The sequence below is a fragment of the Hakea prostrata genome, chromosome 3 (assembly GCF_041222555.1).
Source record: "Hakea prostrata isolate BN-2017 chromosome 3, UWA_Hpros_2, whole genome shotgun sequence".
NCBI classification, from domain to species: domain Eukaryota; kingdom Viridiplantae; phylum Streptophyta; class Magnoliopsida; order Proteales; family Proteaceae; genus Hakea; species Hakea prostrata.
In genome coordinates, this window is record NC_142602.1 from 40,624,648 (window position 1) to 40,640,605 (window position 15,958).

At 38.4% G+C, this 15,958-nt stretch overlaps 1 protein-coding gene across 3 annotated transcripts; it reads right to left on the reverse strand.

The window, feature by feature from the left end:
• Nucleotides 1-4,158: 4,158 nt before the first annotated feature.
• LOC149022231 (RAP domain-containing protein, chloroplastic-like) lies at nt 4,159-14,595 on the reverse strand. 3 transcript variants are annotated; one of them, XR_016172425.1, is made up of 4 exons: nt 12,627-14,595; nt 12,444-12,526; nt 6,096-6,246; nt 4,159-4,653 (listed from the first exon to the last, which is right to left on the reverse strand). XR_016172425.1 is itself a non-coding variant. In XM_089150412.1 (3 exons), exons 1-3 carry the CDS (start codon nt 14,467-14,469, stop codon nt 6,163-6,165), a joined length of 2,010 nt encoding a protein of 669 aa, XP_089006538.1. In that variant the 5' UTR covers nt 14,470-14,595; the 3' UTR covers nt 5,784-6,162. The 3 variants fall into 3 exon arrangements, 1 of the variants encoding a protein (XP_089006538.1); XR_016172424.1 differs by having other exon boundaries at nt 4,159-4,777; XM_089150412.1 differs by lacking the exon at nt 4,159-4,653 and having other exon boundaries at nt 5,784-6,246.
• Nucleotides 14,596-15,958: the final 1,363 nt, after the last annotated feature.

Below are 15,958 nucleotides of genomic sequence, written 5' to 3' on the forward strand. Positions count from 1 at the left end.
TTGTGTGAACCAAGCACAACCACAGAAAATGACTATTCTTTAATTTAAGTTTATAAGTATTCTAGCAGGGAAAAAATCATCTGTTGTGTACATCTCATTAATGTGCACAACAGTGCACCACCACAGTGCGCCACATGGAATATGCTAAACAAAGGACTAAAATTAAAAATCTGATTTTAAGTGAAGCGAACCCAATTTGGAGACCCATTTAAATACCCACCCATTTCTAGAAACCTAGTTCAAACAGTACTCACATCAGAGATCAAACTTCCCTCTAATTTGGGACTCCATCCTCTATCTTCATCGTCTTGTTGAGAACACAATAACGAAACAAAGTTAAGAGCAAGGAAAAATGACAATTCGTAAATGTAATAGTTTCTGATTCCAGAAGAGAAAAACTAAGAATTTCTTGTTAGGTTTTCTTATTAAAATCTATATTAAGTTTCAAAATTAGTTTTCGCATTTCTTTTATTTAATTGTTTTGTTTGTGTGTGGGACCCATGAGGTAAGGGTGGTAATGAGGCACCATGAGTAAAGGATGCCCTTCATGACCTTGGTTATGAGGCTCTTCATGACATTGGTCATGGGTCTTAAAGGTCTTGATCATGGTGGTGTGGTGGGGTTACTTAAAGGGTGGAATTTACTTAAATTCTAACTCTTGACCATCAATTCTCATTTCAACTTCATGACCATTCATGGCATTACCATGAGTGGGGTTGAGGTTATTGAATGGATTAAATCCAATTCATTGCCTTAAGAATCCTAAGGGGTGTAAGGTGAGGTTTGGGCCTATATAAACCCAATCTTTTCATGCCATGAATGGGGTTGAGGTTATTGAATGGATTAAATCCAATTCATTGCCTTAAGAATCCTAAGGGGTGTAAGGTGAGGTTTGGGCCTATATAAACTCAATCTTTTCTTACATGTGGTGTGCAATTGAGACACTCCTCACTCTCACATTATTTGTGTTACAAAGTTAATTTCTTTCTTTGAATTTGTCTAAGTGTTGTGCTCTAGCTTTTGGCTCCTTGAAGGGACTAGAAGAACTACCTCATCTTCTAGTTGGAGGTTGCTTTATCTTGGAGGTGGTGGTGCGAAGAACCCTTGGTAGTAGGGTGTATCAATTACCTTAAAGATAGCACTCAAGGTGTGACTCAACCTCAATGATCGGTGGTTCGTTCGGTTGCAACATCAAGCTCTCCGGATTGGCTAAGGATGTTCATCTTTCAATTGTGTTGCAATTTCATTTTTGTATTTTGTAGAATTTGTAATACAATTACCCCCAACATTTCCTCTTAGATTTTGAATGATTATATAATTCTTTGTTTGCAGGGGGATCTCCATTAAGTTGCAGTGATATTATTTGTTTAAAGGTATGGCACATAATTTTTCCTTTCTTCTTCTTTTTCTCTTTTTTTGGTTGGAGGGGGGGGGGGGGGGCAATCAATGTGCTGAAATAATATGCTTTCTAAGTTCTCTCATATGCTTTTTGAGTTGTAATGAATATGTTGAAACAATTCTATAAGGAATGCGGTATAGGATCTGGATTTTCATTATTCATCACATTCTAAGGAAGCGTATAGGGGAAAAAAGAAGAAAAAAAAACCTGCAAGATTTGTGTTGCAGACGTTGGAGTGTTCTGGGTATATATTGTTTTTTCTTTCTGTTTTCCCAAGACATTGGGTGCTTTTACCATTGAAGATGTTTTCAAGAATACGGTGTCATTTAGGAGAAGAATGAAGGAAATAGTTCGGAAAGAGTAATAACAGCGAAGAAGAAAGATGGAGGAATAGAACAATGGAGGAAAGGGAAGTCAAGGAGTTGAAGCATTTGAAGTGAGATTTTAGAAATCGGCGCTAACGGGTTTCAAAATGGGTGGGTATTTAATAAATGGGTCTCAAAACTTAGTTCCCTTCACTTAAAATCAGGTTTTTAATCTTAGCCCTTTTTTAGTATATTCCACGTGGCGTGCTGTGGTGGTGGTACACTACTGTATACAGCAGAAAGATACACACAACTGCCAATGGTGGGTTAATTGAACGATTAAAAGCCCAAACTCCCATGGGGAGGTCTTGGATTCGCACTCATTGGCGGCACCTATATTAGTAGTATCCCCCCCCACTAATACAAACTCGTCGGCTATAACAAAAAGATGTGCACAACAGACCGTTTTTTGTCATTTCAGGCATCCCAAATAACGTATTGAAAATGAAAATATTTGAATAATATAAATCTCACATTCTTTAAAGTCAGAAATAGTTGGGTTACATTCTTTTTTTTTTCGCATTACATTACTGTGCCATTACATAAAGCAAACTCCCACTTTTAGTAAAATTTCAGAAGAAAAAAAAATCGTATTAGCTTCCACGCCCCATATAACAAAATTAAGCATACAAATTTTGCTTTATATGAGAAAATCAACATTAAATATGATCTCAATGATTGTTCATAATCACGATTTTCCAATTAAAGTAATTTGGTTTTCAAAATTCTGATTCTTTAACAAATCAGTCTAATACCTTTGTTTGCACATGATTTGTGAAAACACTTATTCATAGAGGAGATCAGAGAATGAAGTTCTCTCTGAGAGCTTGATAGGGAAATTTGAAATACATAATTAGAAAATAATATTTTAAAAATATAGAAGCTAAAAAAATTTATTTAAAACCAAAATTGGGGAAATAATTTGAACACATTGAAATTACAAAAGTAAATTATGAGTATTAAAATTGGAAAAATTTTACAAACCAAGATTGGAAAACGAATTAAAAATTTTGAAAAATAAGTATACAAACAAGAATTGGAAAAATAATTAGAAAAATAAAGTAATAATTGGAAAAACAACTAGACAAGTAAAGAAAAAAAATTAAATGTATTGAAATTAGAGAATTAGATTAAAAAATTAATGAAAATGGAAACTTAAGTTAGAAAACAAATTAGAAAAAAAAAATTTGGAAAAACAAATTTAAAATATTGAAATTGGAATTTAAAAACCAACATTGTGAAAATGAATGAAAAAATAATTTGGAAATAAACTAAGAAACCAAAATTTGAAAATAAACTAAACATAATTGGAAAGTCAGATTAAAAAATAGTGAAATTGGAAAATTAATTTTAAAGCCAAACCGGGAAATTGAATTAAAACCTGAAATTGAACAAAAAAATGAATTCAAACCTAAAATTTAAAATAATTTAAAAAATGTTGAAATAAAAAAAATAAAAAAAAACCCTGAAAAGCCAAACTTGGAAAATAATTCAAGAGTTTGCTTCCTCTATCAAACCCATTTCAAATCATATCAAAGTGATGCATATGAATAGGGACTACCCCCAATTTGGCAGAATAGCTGACTTCTTTCCTGGCAGATCATGTACAGAACAGAAAACCATATTGAACTTTCAAATGCAATTAAACAATGAATCCCCTATGAAATGGTTAGACATCCAGGATATATCCTTGGTTCCAGTGAGCAATAAGGCCCCTATTAAATCCATTTGGCACCAACATTTCCTTCCACGCCTTGTAAGAAAATATGGCCAACCATGTTATGAAGGAAAACCAGGGTTTTTGAGAATAGGGGAACCAGACACATTAGTTCAGCCCAGCTTGTTCCCATGACTTCTTATGGCATCCCAGGCAGAATCAAGTGAGAACTTACCATCAAAATTACGAGTCCCTCCTTAAAACATTGTCAGTGTGCAAGGGAGTACCAGGCAATGACAAGGACATTTATCTTGTAGAATATGATGCCCATAACCAGAGATTAGAGAAGCACTAGGCATCGGGCATATGATACCGTGCGACCTCTTCAAGTCGCTAATTTATCTACAAGAACAAGCCATACCCCAACTAAATGGAGTCCACTACATGGAGTCTCCCCTTTTAATCCAGCTCTATTTGAAACTATACAAGATACAAGGCTGTCTTAGAAGTCAAGACAATGGCCTTGCTAGACACAGACAAGCCATAAGCGAACGGCATCGAGGTGATGTCCAGCTTGCGACATAATGAATGATACATAGAACCCTCTTTAGAAAACTGACACAGAATTTAGGACTTGTAGAACAAGAATGGCCACATAGGGATGCCCTTTCAAAGCCCCTCCATTAATAGGTAATCATAGGGACTGGGCAACATTCAGAAACACAACATAGCTTGGTCAATAATATATTGGAATAACCAATAGAGAAAACATGGCGGAAATTTTAGATAAGCAACAAAGAGAATAAATTATTCCATTGGTCAAAGTCATGCTACTTTCAAGTCTAACTTTGCTGCAAATCTCAGGATTCTTTTGTTGAGGTGATAACCCATGCTGGAGCACTTGGCAGAGGACATTGTTGTTACTTTGCCTACCTCGATAGTCGATATAGATTATACCTGACCAATTAATGCATCACCAACTTAAGTCTAAGGGCCATACTTTTGCAATGAAGCAATAAGTAAAGGAGCTTACAGAAATCGGTTTGTAATCCTTGAAGGTGTCCTGTTGCTGACCCCCACAATGATCCAAGATTTATTGAAGAAGTACACGCCAGACATGTCCGTGCCAGTTGCATCGTCTTCAGCAGCTGAGAATTGAAAGAACCCAAACGAGAACATGTTCTTCCCATTTGTTCATTATTTGGGCAGATAGCATGCTTACAATGAGATGACTGAAAAAGTTACATTGACTCATCAGTGAGGAAACACCATCTCCATTAAGAAAATGAAGTAAGGTTTTGGACACAAATGATGCAGTCTGATATCTAACTCCTGGATCTGGCGATGCTCATAAGCCTGAGGATAGGTGGAAAGCAAATCTGAGCTAAACATATCATATGACATGGATAAAATTTTTGTATCTAATGTCCGCCAAGTAATAATAAAACAGAACAGTAACTAAACATAAAAATAAACAGTTCATTTTCAGGTCTGGAACTAATTGATGTGGCAGAGATTACAAACAATGGAATTCAACTGACTTGTTCTGCAGGTTGGTACATTAGTAGACTAATGGAAGAAACATTGAAGAAAGAAGAAAAGAAAGAGGAGATACAGGATGTTTTGGGATTTTGAGGTACTTTAATTACCATAAGAAAAATGAAAGCAAAGAGAATATAAGAGCAGGGTAGGGGAAAGAGCTCACCACCAAGACACATACTTTCAAAAATAGACTCTTACTCAACTGTGTGATCTGGAAGGGAGCTACATCCTTGCCAAAATTTTATTTTATCTTTGAACACTTTAATTACTTTTTAGTTAGTAGGCAAATAGACCCAAATATAGAGGAACTAAATTGGCTTTAACGATAATAACTCCACAAAAGCTATTGGATGAGAACTACTTGACCCTCAAAATCGAGGGTCCGCATAATAGAATACAGAACTGTTAAGGTTAAATTTGTGTAGCCCCATGGACCTGAAATTTGGGCACTGCAATTAAGCTATTACAAATAAAAGTAGTTCAGGAATAAGAAAGAAAAGCATTGCCAAGTTCTACTAAGAGGGGCCCTAATTTTCCATTATAAATACACTTCCTTGGTCTAATTGGACTCTACTGCCATGACTACAATCTCATCATAACCTTGTAAAATAAAGGCAAAGCAGACCTCATGCAAAAGTTGAAAATATTCTGAAAACTGAAGTGTTTTCAACATTACTCCGAAGTTCATTCTCAACTAACAGAAAACAGGAATAACTAGATGTATTAATCCAGAGATTAATTCCGGAACTATGATGGTCCAACCTCTTACTGAATCATGAAATAGCATATTCATGTGGGGGACCCAGGGGCGGCATGTGAATGATGCAAACAACCTCACCCTATCTGTGAACTACTTACTAGGAACAAAAATATATCCTGTAGACCTTGAATATAACTCTTCATAACTAGATGCAAGTTATTTCTCAATAATGAACATAGCATCAAATTGATTTTGATCAACATAACATTTCCACAGACAAGTGGAAATGAGAAGTTAATAGATGAATGCGTACAGATATATCTGCATCAGTAATTTGCATGTAACACTTATATACAGCATCTCATGACGAATTGATGAAACTTTTTTTTTTCCAGCAGTGGCATTTGATTGCACCATAGGAACTTCTCTTACCTATCTTGATTTCACTGCCTCCGACCAACAATCTATAACCGCCTCCATTTCAAATGTCTTACCGGCTTCAGGTGTAGCATTTGCCGATTGCATCTTCAAGAATTTTTCTTAGATAATCTAGCTGCTGAAACTCACCTTGAAGATTCTCCCACTGTAAGAAAAATAGCATGAGCGAAAATATTACATCAACCAGGTATCAGACAATAACTGAAGAAAAAGTTAATTCAATTGTTGACTGATTCAAAGCTTCAAAGGGGATTGCTAATGAAAATGCAAATGCTTGTAAAAGCTTTGGCAAGTTGGGCGGACAGCACCATAATCAGTTTCTATGCTAGTTAGAATAAACAGTGTGACAAGTTGCAAATCAGAGAAAGCAAATGCACAAGTAGTAGAAGAAGAAGAGAAAAGAGCTAGATGAAGAGAAGATGGAGGTGAAGAATTGAACAAGAACCAATACAACTCTCCCCATCACAGTAGCCCTATATTTACAAGAAAGTCCAGTACAGCATAAGTGATGGGGACATCACGCCATGCACACCCACCACTCGTACTACCTGAGGCGGAGGCGACGGAACCTTTTGATTTGGTTCAGCTACTAAAAAGCGTTATCTGGACCCTTACAACTGTGATCTACATTCCACACCCACGTCTCTTTTTTTCATGTATTAGTCTTAGTATTTATGTGATTATTTTTGTTAAGGATAGTTCAGGGATTTCTTTTCAAATCATGGAGTTATGGGATTTTATTCTGATTGAGGTTATTTTAGGCAAGTCTTTTTCTGTTTCCTTTATTTCATTGCAGTTATTTTAGGAAACTTCTTTCTTTTAAGCCAACCACCACAAGGCACGAGACATGAAATCAGACAGAAAAAAAAAGAAAGAAAAGAAACAGAGTTCGACAACTGCAGCTCCCTCTTCTCTCTCAGTGGTGGTACTTTCTCCTCCCTCTCTCGGACAGGTCAGTTTTCTCCTCCCTTGCTGCTCCTTTGCATCTGAAAATTCTATTCTTCCGGACATTGCTTTTCTGTTTGCTCCTCCTTTCTTCTCTCTTGTCTTTCTTTCCTCCCAAGGATCTCATGGCAGTTCCAATTCTGTGGATAACTTTCCCTTCCCCCTTTATCTTATTTCTCTGTTCTTCTAGTCACATTTTTACTGCAGAAACTTTCTGTCTTCTATTTCTTCAATCCCCTCTTGTTTCCCCACCCCCACTACTTCCCTTACCTACGGTAGGACTCCACTCTGCCCAGAGTTTCTTTTTCTCTTCTCCTTTTCTTTCTTTCTGTGGAGAATCTTTGCTGCAGAATATTTTTATGTGATCTTTTGGGTTGTCTTTCAACCTCTTCCTTCATTCCCTGCAGCCCTACGGCAGCCCCCTCTTTTCTGTCGACAGCCTTGTTTTTATCCTCTACTACACTTATCTATTTTCTGCTGAGTATACTGTTACTGCAGTTTTGTTCTAGTTCTTGCTGTAACCATATGGCGACCTTGCTTCTACTGATATTGCTGCCTCCTTGTTCTAGCATAAAAAAATATTTGTTGGTGACCTTGTTGATTGACTTGGCTTTGGAGTTTGTGTTTTTTTGTCTTTTACAATGGATGTAACACTTGCCTCTAGATTGAATGAAATTCATCATATTATGACTTTGTTGGAATTTTATTTCTTTGGATGTAATGCCCATAACCCCCTTGCCTAGTAGCATGGATTGATCATATAAGAATTCTAAATGATTCTCTAGAGTCTTTAGTTATTTACACTTTACTTATATTCTTGATTGCTGCATTTTTTTTTTTCCCTATACTATTCTCTTAGTGTGAATCTAATTATGTGTTGTGCAAACCCCTCCACTAATCCGTTATAGTATTTTAGTTGGCTTAGGATCCTATTTCTTGTAGAATAACCTAGTTTCTAGGGTTGTCCTACATCAATCTGGTATCAGAGCATGGTTTGGATATTCTGAAATTTTACTTTTGCATCTTAGAGTGTCTAGGAACCTTTGCATCAAGTTAGTTGATGTTTTAGGAAACTTAGGATTGTGGTCCAGTTCATGTCATGTCGCACTAGGTCCATCCTTAGGCATAATTTGTTCGTAGTAGAGCAAGAGTTGCAACAGTGTTGCAACCTTCTCGAGGACACCAAATTTTTCCCCAGGATAAGTGGCCCTAATAGTATTGCGCATTACTTGTTATGGAAAGTACGCATTAAGAGAGAGATTCGTAGACTTAAGGCCAAAAAAGCAAGTTACCTTGCCAAATTAGAGGTTTTGAGCAGACCTTAGGTTGTCCTTGCTATAGTTTTCTCCCATACATGGTACCTTGGGCATGACCACTCACAGTAGTAGATCATATTGCAACATGGACCCTACTTTGGACTTAGCAACTATACTAAGGGAGACATTGGCCGAGTTGGTAGCTAACAGAGAAACTTGAGAAGAACAGTCCAACAACCTCCAGGCCATTAAGCAAACCCTACAAACCGTCTCCTACAGGCTTACCCTCCTGCAGATCACTAGACAAGCTACCCCCATTGAGCGCCCTCACACCGACCCTAATTTAGAGGAGCACCATTTTATAGGTAGTGTTGTAGTAGGGAACCCCATCATTGAGAATGGTCGAGGTAAAGGTCCTGACCCCCGTGTGCAATGAGCCATTCAGACACATCCTCCATATAGGGATGATAATGACTTTGAGCCCTATGATAGAGGACTCGACTCCAGGAGATTGATTAACATAAAGGAAACATCCAATGATGGTTAGATCGATGCCAATGTCTTGATTAGATTAGGCAGATGAATAGGTTCTTTGATTTTTATGATATGCCCATGGAGGTCCACTTTAGGTTTGCAAAGAAGAAGCTAACTAGAGCAACACAGGACTTCTAGACTTCTGAACCTCAGGCATATGATTTAGGACATGTACCAATGTCTACCTTGTTTGAAATGCAAGGCAGGCTCAAGGCAGAGTTCTTACCTATGACCTATAAGTCACAACTCTTGAATGAGATGAATGCCCTGAAGAAAGGAAGGATATTGGTCACTAAATACATGGGCTAAGTTCAATGAGTTGAAGCTCAGGAGCCGTACTCATGACGATTAGGAGTAGACTTTGTCCAGATTCCCAATTGCACTCCACACTGAGATTTAGTTAAACATATCACCCCACATGGTGCATGATATCCCTGAAGCCTTTAGAATAACTTTGGCGGCTGAGAAAGCCTTGAAACCCTCCTTCCAAAGGAGGAACAACTCGACAAGGGATGTGAGCTATAGGAGGCCTCAACCTAACACAAACGCCCAAAGACCACCCAACAACCCGCCCAAGCCACTTGATAATAAGGGTAAGATTATCTTAGGATCTAGCCTAGTGAGGTGTTTTAAGTGTCAAGGTACTAGACACATTGCCAAAGAGTGCCCCCAACCGAAATCTTTATATAGGGGATCATAAGGATTATGGACCTAAGGATGATCAAAGTGATGATATAAGGATCATCGTCCCTAGGAGGATATCTTTGATGAGGAGGTTAACAGAAAGGTCACCACCTCTAGATTAAAATTAGTGAGACTATAGCCCCATAGACCACATGACAACAAGTTTGAAGCTATTGATATTTCTCATCTAGGTATAGTGTGTTGCATGATATCGTAACCTAAGGGCAATGAAGAAGACTGATGGCAGACTAATATTTTCATCACCTATACTTGCCACCATGAAAGAACTATCGAATTGCCATTGATTGTTGGAGTTGTATGAATGTGGTGGCACAACATGCTATGTCTCGCAAGGGGCTTAGCCAGAGGCTCACCCAAAGGCTTACAAGGTTCCTTGGGTCAATCAGTCCACCAATCCCATTAAGTTGAGATGTTTTGTCTCCCTACATTTTGCAAGCTATGAGGATAGAGTTTGGTGTGATGTCCTGGACATAGATGTCGACCTCATCATTTTAAGGACACCTGGGATCTATGATTTAGATGTCACTAAACATGGGAGATGCAACATCTATGTGTTTGAGTTCAATGGGAAAAAAATTAGGCTGGCCCTTCAAGAGATTAGGGTCCCCGAGAACAAAGGAAGCACTGCAAAACAAGCCCCTAAGAAAACACTTAAAACCCTTGAGTCAAAAGAGCTTTGAAAGGGAGTGTAAAGAAACACGGGTTATTTGTGCCTTGGTTCCAAAACAAAGTAATACAAAGACACCGCCATGCCTAATCATTGAGGCACCCAAAGAAGTGCAACCTTTATTAGGGAACTCGAGCAGTTGTCCCTAGAGGAAATTCCGAATAAGCTACCACCCATGCATGACATTTAGCATGCCATCGATCTAGTTCCAGGTTCATGCCTGCCAAATTCACCTCATTACTATATGAACCCCAAATAGCATGCTGAGTTTTAGTGTCAAGTTGATGACCTACTCCAAAAGGTTTCATTTGGGAGAGTCTCAATCCATATGATTCACTTTACTCACACCAAAGAAATATGGTACTTGGCACATGTGTGTGGACAACCGAGCCATAAACAAAATCACCGTTAAGTACAAGTTTCCCATACCTAGACTCAACGATTTGCTTGACATGATGCTAGTGCTGTCATATTTTCTAAAATTGACCTAAAGAGTGGGTACCACTAGATACAGATGAGACTAGGGAATGAATGGAAGATGGCTTTCAATACTAAAGATGCCCTTTATAAGTGGCTAGTCATGTCATTCGAGCTCCTTAACGCCCCCAGTACTATCATAGGGATCATGACAAAGGTGTTGAGGCCCTTTATAAAGAAGTTCCTAGTGATATACAATGACAAAATCCTCATTTATAGTAAAACCCAAGATTGCGTCAAGTATTCCAAATGCTTTTAAAAGAGAAACTTTATGCTAATCTTAAGAAGTGTCAACCATGTGATGTTCTTAGGTTTTGTTGTGTTAGCCAATGGAGTATCAGCTGACCCCGAGAAAGTTAGGGAGATAGTAGAATGGCTGGAACCAACCAATATTCATGAGGTTACGGTTTGGCCACTTTTTACAGGCGGTTCATTCACAAATTTAGTACCATTACAGCCCCATCACTAATTGTATTAGAAAAGGGGAATCAAAATGGACTAAAAGTGCTACTACAGCCTTTCAGGAGATCAAGAGACTGATGTCTGAGTCCCAGTCTTGTGCTTACTAGATTTCTCTAAGGTCTTTGAAGTAGCTTGTGATGCATCAGGGTAGGTATAGGAGGTGTCCTTAGTCAAGAGTCCCACCTTGTTTCCAATTTCAGTGAGAAGCTGAATAAAGCAAGCAATGATACTCGACATATGACAAAGAGTTCTACACGGTGATACAGGCTTTGAGATACTGGCGTCACTACCGCAAGAATTCGTCCTGTTTCCCGATCACCAAGCACTGAGATATATTGAGCTCACAGAAAAAATAATGCAAGTTATAAATAATGGAGTGGGGACATAAACCTCCTGTATGAACTGAGTTATTGAGAAATTGATTGTTTCCCTCTTCAGGTCAATAGGTAAGTCGTCCTTGGACTGTGGTTGGTGATGGATCTCTGTTGTGGTGATGCAGGTTGGTTCTGGTAATTCAATAGGTAGGGCTTGTAGTGATACAATTCAGACAGGCCTTTCGGTGGTAATTCCAAGGTCATGTCCCTTCCTATCTTTTTATCTTCTTCTTCTTAGTCTATCGTCTTTCTTCTCTTCTACCTTCTATTTCTTCCTATGGAATAGATCTCCTATCTCCTCTTTTGTGCATACAAGTTTCGAGTTTCTGTTTTATATCTCGAGGCTATTCTTGTCCTTAACAGTATCAATTTTCCCTAAATTTTTCAGATCTGGTTTAACAATTGATAACCATCAGCTCAGTCTACTGGTTTCATGTTTTGATAGCAGTCCACACTGTTGCTACAGCATTTTGTTCATACTTTCTAGTATCATTCTAGTCTTTACTTTCTCAATAGCTTTCTAATTCTGTTCGGCCTAGTTACTGATCTAGTACTTCACTTCTATTCTGAACCATACTTGTCTACTGCTTGGTCTAGTCGATATTTCCTTTGGTTACTAAAACTCAGTTTCTATTTTCAGCAACATACTATTTTTGGAACCCTTTAAATTCTCCAAATCCGGCTCCTACTTGCTATTTTCAAATAGTTACTAAATATGGACTCTATATTTCAGCTACTTGCACTTTTAGTTACTTCTTGACATCTTCAATTCTGACTGTTAGACCATTTAGCCAAAATATCGTGCATGTCTGAGTTGCCAGTATACCTGTGATTTCAGCACAACCCCTGATCTCCTCTTGCACTTTACTGGATTGAGATTAGCACTGCATTAAAATTAAAATACCTGACAAGGAGAACTCACCTCTTGATAAGATAATGATACTAGTTTCCAACCAGCTGAAGCAATGTAGCGACGTTTGAGCATTGTATGACCTAATGGAGTACCTGTAACAACAGATGATGACACACAGATAATGAAATGAGTAACCCTAGAGGAAATAGATGCAAGGAGAAAGTAAGTCAATATATAGGTGGAGGAATGCACCAGAGTTCCTCGTGAAATGAGTTGGTCCATCAATCTCCAAAGCAATTTTCTGGTCAACCACGACTGCATCCAAGGTGTACATGTCAACAGAAAATTCTTTAACCCAATCAAGGCCTGTGCTTACAAGAAGGCGGGCCACCTCCTTTTGGAATGATGAAGTCGTTTTCTGATTAAACCTCTTGGTCCTTCCCACAAGCACAATTTTCTCCTCCAGATCACTCTTCAGTGATAACTGAAGTTGGGGGCTTTCAAGCTTCAAGCACTGATTCACAAGATGGACCTGAGAAGCAAACATGATATCCTCCTTATACTGTCCAGAGATCTTTTGCGTCTCAAAAAGGTTCAATGTGTGCCATATGTTGGAGAAGAAAACACGATCCATTTGACCAAGAACAGCATAAGACCACGCTACATTCCCAAGCTGAGCCCTGTTGAATTTAAGTACAGGGGAGTCAGAAGACTCTTCCAGAGTCAAATCTCCTAAGCTTTCCACATTCCAATATTCTTTGGAGGTTGATTTTTCTTCAAAACAGCATTGGAAATCCTCTGCATTCTTGAAAGCATTATCAAGGGAATCAAGCAAAAGGTCGGCTGGCTCATAAAGAGAAGCAAAGGCCCACAGGACCTGAGCAAGTTCTTGCCCCCGGAAAGTATGAATTATATCAGCTGCCCTCTTGGATAATGCAGAGAATAGTTCAGGCGCGGAATGTTGCATTGAAGCAAAAGCACCAGCAACATTTGCAACATTCTGTGAATTAAACTCCACCACCTTAGTGATAGCTACCTCAGCAAGTCTATCCATTTCAGTCAAAAAAAGCAGCTCACCTCCTATCTTGGACATTGCCCAAGCAATGTTTGAAATACCCTGAGCTGAGCATTCCGGTAGGGCTGCCATTGCCATACCCACAAGCATAGACATCTCCCTTTGACGAGCAAAGGCCAGCCTGCGAGGTCTCATAAGAGAAACTTTTTCCATGTTTTTGGCAATTCGGTGGAGGGCAGTTGCAATGTTTAAAGGGGTGAGAGGAGAAGGGTTCAACCCTTTCCCAACAGCTGTGATTACCTCAGAGGTTACTTCGAGTACTTCTTCTGCAGTCTGTGCATCAATAATGGCTTTATTCAAGCTGATTTCTTTCTTCCTATCAGAAGGTCCAGAGAACTGAGAAAGTCTTTGCACAAAAGCTTCCTTCATTCTCTCTTTTCTTTCTTCAAGCACATCATCTGCAAGTATGTCCACACTCCTTCTGAGGTGACTACTTCCATCAGAAAGATCAATCTCCTCATTTTCACTCCCATACCTTCTATCATCAAATTCAGAATCCACTTCTTCTTCTTCTTCTTCTTCTTCTTCTTCTTCTTCTTCTTCTTCTTCTTCTTCTTCTTCTTTTGGTATCTTGTTCTTACCAAATTTCTTGTTCCTCCTTCTCTTCTTCTTGACAGTAACCAAGTCTTCCATGGCACGAGACAATCCCCGGGCCTCAATCGACCTCAATGCAATCTTCCTCGCCCTTACACACCAGTCCATCCCTTCGGTGTCTTCCAAAAGTTTCGACTTATGACGATTTCTCTTTTTAGGGGGCTGGAAACCCAATGGATCAAGTTCCCCGAGAAATTCCAATTCCCAATCTGTATCAGTTTCTTGTTTATCCCCTTCAGCGCTCTTAACAACTAAGGAGACAACCCGGCTTCCATTTCTGCAACTAATACGATTAAAACCCTGTTCGAGCTTCCAATTACAAAACCCAGATCCTGAATTTGCCTTTGGATGGTTATGAACTGTTTTAGCAAAATTGAGAGTTAGTAAACTCTTTTGAGTCGAGAATGAGTACAGAAAGCCCTCCATTTCCGATGAAGATTGCTGAATCAAACACTTTGAAAAATAGAAATCACGAAAACTGCCCAGTAAACGAGCCACACGCAGAATACCGTTTGCCAGTCGCCCATGCACGCATCTTAGACAGTCGGTTAATTATCCATTTCCTAAACTTATTTTCTCAAAATTGCGTTTTCAGGAATAAAAAAAAAAAAAAGGGGGGGGTTCAATCACCCCAGTTGGGACCGGTTAAAGAATTAAACTTAGAGGTAACGTAGGCACGAAGGAACTCAACAGTTAGAGGAAGAAACATGATCCCGCCAAGTTCAGAGATATGTGATCGTGCCCCATATTGAAACTGCAACTAACTTGAATTGAGGGAGAAAAACTGGACAATCAGACTACACGACTATGAATGAGACTTGTGAATTAATTCGACAGTTGACATGAAAGGTAAACCCTATATAACTCAAAGCATACACGAAGAGAATGTAACTGAATCGTTTCCCCCATTCTCATTGATGAGCATATTTATGTGTGAAATCTTAGGGCACAAAGCATGCATTTTATACACTTAGAGTGGAGTTACCTTGGGTTTTATGTTGTTTTTGCAGATTTTAGGGCTTTTCAAGATTTAAACAAATATTTGGAGTTTTGGGCTTGAATCATGCTATTTTACACGTCAAGAAGTCCATTCAAATTCTCAAATGCGAAAATGGGCCTGATTTGGAGCATGATGGGCTAGAGATGTGTGATTATGGGCCAACTCCAAAATATTGAAGAGATAAAGAAGGCAAATTTGATCTACGGCTGAGATTTTAAATCAAATCTACAGGGCAAATTTGATCTACGGCTGAGATTTTAAATCAAATCTACAGAGATATTATTGAGAAAGTCCAAATAGAAAAGAGTCCTATCTTGGATTTAATTAAAGAAAGAAAAAGAGGAAAAAGATTTATATTCAGAAAGAAAAAGAGGAAAAATCCCGTTTTTGAATGCCTCTGTCCAATTTCGATCAAACCCTTCATCGAACGACCATCCGATGTCCGATCGTGCTGATTTTTGGAGGAGAGGTTTACGACTACTTAAACCTCAAATCCAACGGTGGAATTATGCATCTGATTTCTCTAAGTTGGCGCAATTAGTACGTAAAAACCCTAATTGGCTGAGTCAGATAGAAACCCTGAGTTTTATTCAAATTCAACCGTGCTTCATATCTCATGTAAACTCTATAAAAGGAGAGCATACTCCATCAAAGGAGGACGTGTTCTAGAGCTTTGTAGAAGCATTCTTTCTTCTCTCTTCAGTTTATTTAGGTTTTCTCTAGTTTTCTTTGCTTGCATTAGTGAGATTTAAATTTCTAGATTCAATGTTTAGGTTTAATTTTCTTATGTAATGTAATTCAAGTTCAAGTTTCAATTTTTTTAGATTCGTTTTTCTCTGGGTCTAGCAATTGCAGATATAGATCATTCTAGATCTAGATCTGGTTGTTAGGGTTGGTTGAGATTCGAATCGTTTG